Source organism: Durio zibethinus, unplaced genomic scaffold (genome assembly GCF_047325235.1).
Source record: "Durio zibethinus cultivar Kanyao isolate XHJ-2024 unplaced genomic scaffold, ASM4732523v1 HiC_scaffold_259, whole genome shotgun sequence".
Classification (NCBI taxonomy): domain Eukaryota; kingdom Viridiplantae; phylum Streptophyta; class Magnoliopsida; order Malvales; family Malvaceae; genus Durio; species Durio zibethinus.
In genome coordinates this window covers 1-8,614 of record NW_028322882.1, presented here as the reverse complement: position 1 = coordinate 8,614, position 8,614 = coordinate 1, and the positions used below count along the sequence as shown (strand labels likewise).

At 33.1% G+C, this 8,614-nt stretch overlaps 1 protein-coding gene across 1 annotated transcript; it reads left to right on the top strand.

The window, feature by feature from the left end:
- The first annotated feature begins 426 nt into the window (after positions 1 to 426).
- On the top strand, positions 427 to 5,093 carry LOC149509040 (NAD(P)H-quinone oxidoreductase subunit H, chloroplastic). The gene is made up of 2 exons (XM_089757783.1): positions 427 to 2,596; positions 3,717 to 5,093. The coding sequence occupies exon 1, from the start codon at positions 861 to 863 to the stop codon at positions 2,040 to 2,042; it is 1,182 nt and encodes a 393-aa protein (XP_089613909.1). The 5' UTR covers positions 427 to 860; the 3' UTR covers positions 2,043 to 2,596; positions 3,717 to 5,093.
- Positions 5,094 to 8,614: the final 3,521 nt, after the last annotated feature.

The following is an 8,614-nucleotide window of genomic DNA, read 5'->3' as shown; positions in this document are numbered from 1 at the left end:
TTATTCCTGAAAATATTTTATCCCCTAACCACCGGAGAGAATTGCGAATTCGAATTTCTTTCAATTCAAGGGATAAAAATGGTATGCATAGAAATCCAGTATTTTTAAATAATGTAAAAAACTGTGGTCAAGTTTTGAATAAAAACAAACATCTTGATAGTGATAAAAAGAAACTAATTAAATTAAAGTTCTTTCTTTGGCCCAATTATCGATTAGAAGATTTAGCTTGTATGAATCGCTATTGGTTTAATAGTAATAATGGCAGTCGTTTCAGTATGGTAAGGATACATATGTATCCGCGTTTGAAAATTCGTCAATGGTACATTTTTCCATATATTATGATTGAAAACCGGATTGATTAATTTTATTTGAAAAAATTATAAAGTTCATAACGAACTTAAAATCATTGTGCATATTAAAATGAATGGTATTATTATTATTACTGATCAGTAAAATTCACATTCAAAAAAAGGGGGAGAGAAATTTTTGTTTTATGGTAAAAAATTCATTCATCTCAGTTATTTTTCAAGAAAAAAAAGAAGAAAACAAGGGGTCCGTTGAATTTCAAATAGTCAGTTTCACCAATAAGATACGAAGACTTACTTCACATTTGGAATTGCACAAAAAAGACTATTTATCTCAGAGAGGTCTACGTAAAATTCTAGGAAAACGTCAACGGCTTCTGTCTTATTTATCAAAGAAAAATAACATACGTTATAAAGAATTAATTAGTGAGTTGGATATTCGGGAATCAAAAAATCGTTAATTTGATTGAATTAGTCGATTTATTATATTTTTCATTTTGATGTACTTCTTTTCGTTTTCAACAATTCATGTAAGAATGAATCGAGGAAAAACTTATGAATCTATCAGCTACAGAAAAAGACCTTATGATAGTCAATATGGGACCTCACCACCCATCAATGCACGGTGTTCTTCGTCTCATCGTTACTCTAGATGGTGAAGATGTTGTTGACTGTGAACCAATATTAGGTTATTTACACAGAGGAATGGAAAAAATTGCGGAAAACCGAACAATTATACAATATTTGCCTTATGTAACACGTTGGGATTATTTAGCCACTATGTTCACGGAAGCAATAACCGTAAATGGACCAGAACAATTGGGCAATATTCAAGTCCCTAAAAGAGCCAGCTATATCAGAGTAATTATGTTGGAGTTGAGTCGTATAGCTTCTCATCTATTATGGCTTGGACCTTTTATGGCCGATATTGGTGCACAGACCCCCTTTTTCTATATTTTCAGAGAAAGAGAATTAGTATATGATCTATTCGAAGCTGCCACCGGTATGAGAATGATGCATAATTATTTTCGTATCGGAGGAGTAGCGGCCGATCTACCCTATGGCTGGATAGATAAATGTTTGGATTTCTGTGATTATTTTTTAACAGGAATTGTTGAATATCAAAAACTTATTACGCGAAATCCTATTTTTTTAGAACGAGTTGAAGGGGTAGGGGTTATTGGTGGAGAAGAAGCAATAAATTGGGGTCTATCCGGCCCAATGCTACGAGCCTCTGGAATCAAATGGGATCTTCGTAAAGTTGATCATTATGAGTGTTACGACGAATTTGATTGGGAAATCCAGTGGCAAAAAGAAGGAGATTCATTAGCTCGTTATTTAGTCCGAATCAGTGAAATGACGGAATCCATAAAAATAATTCAACAGGCCCTGGAAGGAATTCCGGGGGGTCCCTATGAGAATTTAGAAATCCGATGTTTTGATCGAGAAAGGGATCCAGAATGGAATGATTTTGAATATCGATTCATTAGTAAAAAACCTTCTCCTACATTTGAATTACCGAGACAAGAACTTTATGCGAGAATGGAAGCCCCAAAGGGAGAATTAGGAATTTTTCTGATAGGAGATCAAAGTGGTTTTCCTTGGAGATGGAAAATTCGCCCGCCGGGTTTTATCAATTTGCAAATTCTTCCTCAGTTAGTTAAAAGAATGAAATTGGCTGATATTATGACGATACTAGGTAGCATAGATATCATTATGGGAGAAGTTGATCGTTGAAATGATAATTTATACAACAGAAGTAGAAGATATCAATTCCTTTTACAGATTGGAATCCTTAAAAGAGGTCTATGGGATCATATGGATGTTTGTCCCTATTTTGACTCTTGTATTGGGAATCACAATAGGTGTACTAGTAATTGTATGGTTAGAAAGAGAAATATCTGCAGGAATACAACAACGTATTGGGCCTGAATACGCCGGCCCTTTGGGAATTCTTCAAGCTCTAGCAGATGGAACAAAACTGCTTTTCAAAGAGAATATTCTTCCATCTAGAGGAAATACTCGTTTATTCCGTATTGGACCGTCTATAGCAGTCATATCCATTTTACTAAGTTTTTCAGTAATTCCTTTTAGCTCTCGCCTTATTTTAGCCGATCTCAATATCGGTATTTTTTTATGGATTGCCATTTCAAGTATTGCTCCTGTTGGACTTCTTATGTCAGGATACGGATCAAATAATAAATATTCCTTTTTAGGTGGTCTGCGAGCTGCTGCTCAATCGATTAGTTATGAAATACCATTAACTCTATGTGTTTTATCAATATCTCTACGTGCGATTCGTTGAAATATAAACTTTTCTTTTCCCTATTCCTTTCGTTCTATAAAATAAGCTGAATGGATTGAATAGATATCTTCGTTATTTTATTATCCTTCAGGTTGATAAACTAAATTAGATAGTTATATATGAGTGAAAGAAAGCAGCTTATAAATTCGCAGTAAATTAAACAAAAAAAAATTTAATCTCATTTCCTATGTACAAGAGTTAAGTGGAAGAAAACATAAGTGGAAGAAGTCTTTACCCCAAGACGGGTTGATTAGTCAATCTAGCTTGAAGCGGGCTCAAAAGATCAACCGTATAGAGTTTTGGCTATCCTTTGTATAGATTCCCATACATGTATTGCCAAACCAAACGGGGGATTGAACAAAAAAATGAGTGGATGGTTAGGAACACCAAAATACACAAAGGATTAGTAATGGAGATTATGTAAATTATATAAAAAGGATATTTCTGGATAACATAAAAAGAATACTAATTGGGGCTTTAAATTAGTAGAAATGAGTAGGCAGTACTACCCACGATTCCGGTCCAGAGTATGCTCCTATCCACCGATTAAAGTAATGACTATCAGGAACGAAATAATCCTTTACTATTTTTTAGTTTAAGCCCCCATTCGTAATTTTCTCAGATCAGAAAGAAGAATAGGAACGAAAAAGAAAGAATAAAAAATAAATATTTTTTTTTTTTTTATTCTTTCTTTCATATATATAGAGAGATATAATCTGTGTCATGATTTATGAGCTAATGTAATATTTAATTTTTTTCGTAATCGAAAACAATGGGTTGAAATATCTATTGATATTTCTACAAGAAGTATTTTATTGAAGGCTTAAGTTATTACTCAACAAATAAAAATTGAAATTAGTAACGGGCGAGATCAATTCAGAAGCACTTTTTTTATTCTTCATAATATAGCAGACAGAATTCCATTGGTATAATTTTGGACCTTCCAATCCATTTTTTCTCTATCTATTCTACAACCATACGAAGAGAAATAATACTGATTCGGTCCTTAAATTTATTTGTGACCCACGAGGAGCCGTATGAGTTGAAAACCTCATGTACGGTTTTGGACTAGCGATGGGAACAGTGATGTTATCATCGACTATAATTATCTAACAGCTCAAGTACAGTTGATATAGTTGAGGCGCAATCAAAATATGGGGTTTGGGGATGGAATTTGTGGCGTCAGCCAATAGGGTTTATCGTTTTTCTAATTTCTTCTCTAGCAGAATGTGAGAGATTACCTTTTGATTTACCAGAAGCCGAGGAAGAATTAGTAGCAGGGTATCAAACCGAATATTCGGGTATCAAATTTGGTTTATTTTATGTTGCTTCCTATCTAAATCTATTACTTTCTTCCTTATTTGTAACAGTTCTTTACTTGGGGGGTTGGAATATTTCCATTCCGTACGTATTCGTCCCTGAGCTATTTGAAATAAATAAAATGAATGGAATCTTTGGAACGACAATTGGTATCTTTATTACATTAGCTAAAACTTATTTGTTTTTGTTTATTTCTATCGCAACAAGATGGACTTTACCTAGGTTAAGAATGGACCAATTATTAAATCTTGGATGGAAATTTCTTTTACCCATTTCTCTCGGTAATCTATTATTAACAACTTCTTTCCAACTTCTTTCACTGTAAAGAAAAAAAGAATACGAGATTCATGACTTGGTTCAAACAAGAGAAAGAAACAAACATAAAATTATTCATAGATATTCACGATATGTTCCCTATGGTAACTGGGTTCATGAATTATGGCCACCAAACAGTCCGAGCAGCAAGGTACATTGGTCAAGGTTTCATGATTACCTTATCCCACGCAAATCGTTTACCTGTAACTATTCAATACCCTTATGAAAAATTAATCGCATCAGAGCGTTTCCGTGGGCGAATCCATTTTGAATTTGATAAATGCATTGCTTGTGAAGTATGTGTTCGTGTATGCCCTATAGATCTGCCTGTTGTTGATTGGAAATTTGAAACGGATATTAGAAAAAAACGATTGCTTAATTACAGTATTGATTTCGGAATTTGTATATTTTGTGGTAACTGCGTTGAGTATTGTCCAACAAATTGTTTATCAATGACTGAAGAATATGAACTTTCTACTTACGACCGTCACGAATTGAATTATAATCAAATTGCTTTGGGCCGTTTACCAATGTCAGTAATTGACGATTATACAATTCGAACAATTTTGAATTCGCCTCAAAGAAAAACTGAGTAAGTAAACCTCCTATTCTATTAAAGAGAAATTTCCAATTCTTTTAAGGTTCCGTTTTGGTTTAAGTTAAAAGAATATTTGGTTTGACTTAAAAGAATGAGGCCTTTACTCTTTGTTTGGTCAATAAATAAAAATTCAATTACAAATTAACTGGTTGATAAGAATTTCGAATTCATTTTTCTTGAAAATCTATTAATATATTCGTAATTATTTCGAAATATATAGTTTCAAAAAACAAAATACCCTTTCGAACCGAACAAAAAAAAAGAATTAAAAACGAAACAATAATTGTACTTAGATCAATTCACACCTAATAGATTAGGATTTTATTCAATTAGGAACGTATCATAAAAAAAAAATTCCTGGTCGGGTCAATAAGATCATGAAAAGCATTTCGATTTATTTATCTCTTATTTTACATATAATGGATTTGCCTGGACCAATACACGATTTTCTTTTAGTTTTTCTGGGATCGGGTCTTATATTAGGGGGCCTGGGAGTGGTATTACTTACCAATCCAATTTTTTCTGCCTTTTCATTGGGATTGGTTCTTGTTTGTATATCCTTATTCTATATTCTCTCAAATTCTCATTTTGTAGCTGCTGCCCAGCTTCTTATTTATGTGGGAGCCATAAATGTTTTAATCCTATTTGCTGTGATGTTCATGAATGGTTCAGAATATTATAAAAATTTTAATCTGTGGACCATTGGGAATGGCCTTACTTCGTTGATTTGTACAAGTATTCTTGTTTCGCTAATTACTACTATATTAGATACATCATGGTACGGGATTATTTGGACTACAAGATCAAACCAAATTATAGAACAAGATTTGATAAGTAATAGTCAACAAATTGGAATTCATTTAGCAACAGATTTTTTTCTTCCATTTGAATTCATTTCACTAATTCTTTTAGTTGCTTTGATAGGTGCAATTGCTGTGGCTCGTCAGTAATAAATCTTTCTAACTAGGAATAGCAAGCAATCCAAATTAAACTTTTTTCTGTCTTATCGCATCTATTTTCCTTGAATTCTTGTTCGTGTATAAAATATAAAATAGAAATTCGTTTATTCGAGATATTTCCAATATATTCTTTTTGTTATATTCTATTCTAGTCAATCAAATCCGTTGAATTATTGTTCATATTAAAATGAATCGAAATTGATAAGGAGTTGGTCAATGATGCTCGAACATATACTTGTTTTGAGTGCCTATTTATTTTCTATCGGTATTTATGGATTGATCACGAGTCGAAATATGGTTCGGGCCCTTATGTGTCTTGAACTTATACTGAATGCGGTTAATATAAATTTTGTAACATTTTCTGATTTTTTTGATAGTCGGCAATTAAAAGGAAATATTTTATCAATTTTTGTTATAGCTATTGCAGCCGCTGAAGCAGCTATTGGATCAGCTATTGTTTCCTCAATTTATCGTAACAGAAAATCAACGCGTATCAATCAATCAACTTTGTTGAATAAGTAATATTAATAATATTAAATTATAAGATTCACCAATTTGAATTAGCATGTCCAATATGTTGGAATCTACATCATGTTTTCGAAAACGTAAGAAATCAAAGTATCTTGGTCCTTTCTTATGAGTTGATCCCGAAGGAAATTGATTAGAAAATTTCTGGTAAATCGTTGATTCATCTGGTGTTTAACTATAATGATTCATTTACAAGTTTACTAGATTGAAATTTTATGATGTTCAAAAAATTATAGATCCCATGTCACATTCAGTAAAAATTTATGATACATGTATAGGGTGTACTCAATGTGTCCGAGCCTGCCCCACCGATGTGTTAGAAATGATACCTTGGGATGGATGTAAAGCTAAGCAAATTGCTTCCGCTCCAAGAACAGAAGACTGTGTTGGTTGTAAGAGATGTGAATCCGCTTGTCCAACAGATTTCTTGAGCGTTCGAGTTTATTTATGGCATGAAACAACTCGAAGTATGGGTCTAGCTTATTGATACGTTCCCGAAAACCCCACTTGAATACATTTTGAATCCATTTTATTTTTTTTTTACTGAAAAAACCCGTGCTCAAAAAAAATCTTTTTTGAGCACGGGTTTTTCTGGTCCAAGTGCATCTTGTCTTTACCACGAATTATTTTCCTTGGTTAACAATAATTGTAGTTTTACCAATATCTGCAGGTTCTTTAATTTTCTTTCTTCCTCATAGAGGAAATAAGCTAATTAAGTGGTATACTATGTGTATATGCATATTTGAACTCCTTCTAACAACCTATGCATTTTGTTATCATTTCCGATTGGACGATCCATTAATCCAGCTGGAGGAAGATTATAAATGGATAAATTTTTTTGATTTTTACTGGAGATTGGGAATAGATGGACTTTCTATAGGGCCCATTTTACTGACAGGATTTATCACTACTTTAGCTACTTTGGCGGCTTGGCCAGTTACTCGAGATTCGCGATTATTCCATTTCTTGATGCTAGCAATGTACAGTGGTCAAATAGGATCATTTTCTTCTCGAGACCTTTTACTTTTTTTCATCATGTGGGAGTTCGAATTAATTCCCGTTTATCTACTTCTATCCATGTGGGGGGGAAAGAAACGTCTGTACTCGGCTACAAAATTTATTTTGTACACTGCGGGGGGTTCCATTTTTTTATTAATAGGAGTTTTGGGTATCGGTTTATACGGTTCTAATGAACCAACATTAAATTTTGAAACATTAGCTAATCAATCGTATCCTGTCGCACTGGAAATCATATTCTATATTGGATTTCTTATTGCTTTTGCTGTCAAATCGCCGATTATACCCTTACATACGTGGTTACCAGACACCCATGGGGAGGCACATTACAGTACTTGTATGCTTCTAGCCGGAATTTTATTAAAAATGGGAGCGTATGGATTAGTTCGCATCAATATGGAATTATTACCCCACGCTCATTCCATATTTTCTCCCTGGTTGATAATAGTGGGTACAATGCAAATAATTTATGCAGCTTCAACATCTCTTGGTCAACGGAATTTAAAAAAAAGAATAGCCTATTCCTCCGTATCTCATATGGGTTTCATAATTATAGGAATTGGCTCTATAACTGATACGGGACTCAACGGAGCTATTTTACAAATAATATCTCATGGATTTATCGGTGCTGCACTTTTTTTCTTGGCAGGAACGAGTTATGATAGAATGCGTCTTTTTTATCTCGACGAAATGGGTGGAATGGCTATTCCGATTCCAAAAATATTTACGATGTTCAGTATCTTATCGATGGCTTCTCTTGCATTACCGGGCATGAGTGGTTTTGTTGCAGAGTTGATAGTCTTTTTTGGAATAATTACCAGCCAAAAATATTTTTTAATGCCAAAAATACTAATTACTTTCGTAATGTCAATTGGAATGATATTAACTCCTATTTATTCATTATCTATGTCACGTCAAATGTTCTATGGATACAAGCTATTTAATGCTCAAAGTTCTTATTTTTTTGATTCTGGACCACGAGAGTTATTTGTTTCGATCTCTATCTTTCTACCAGTAATAGGTATTGGTATTTATCCGGATTTTGTCCTCTCATTATCAGGTGAGAAGGTCGAAACTATTCTATATAATTATTTTTATAGATAGTTTTGATGAATAAAACAAAAAATCAAAAAGTAATCCTATGATTTTTAAAATTGTTCGTTGTACAGTGAAAAAAAAAAGAAAGAAGTCTTTTTTCTTCTCTTAAGTTTAAGTTAAGTAAAAAAAGGTAAAAGAATTAAATTGAATTTTAATCAGACATCTTTGG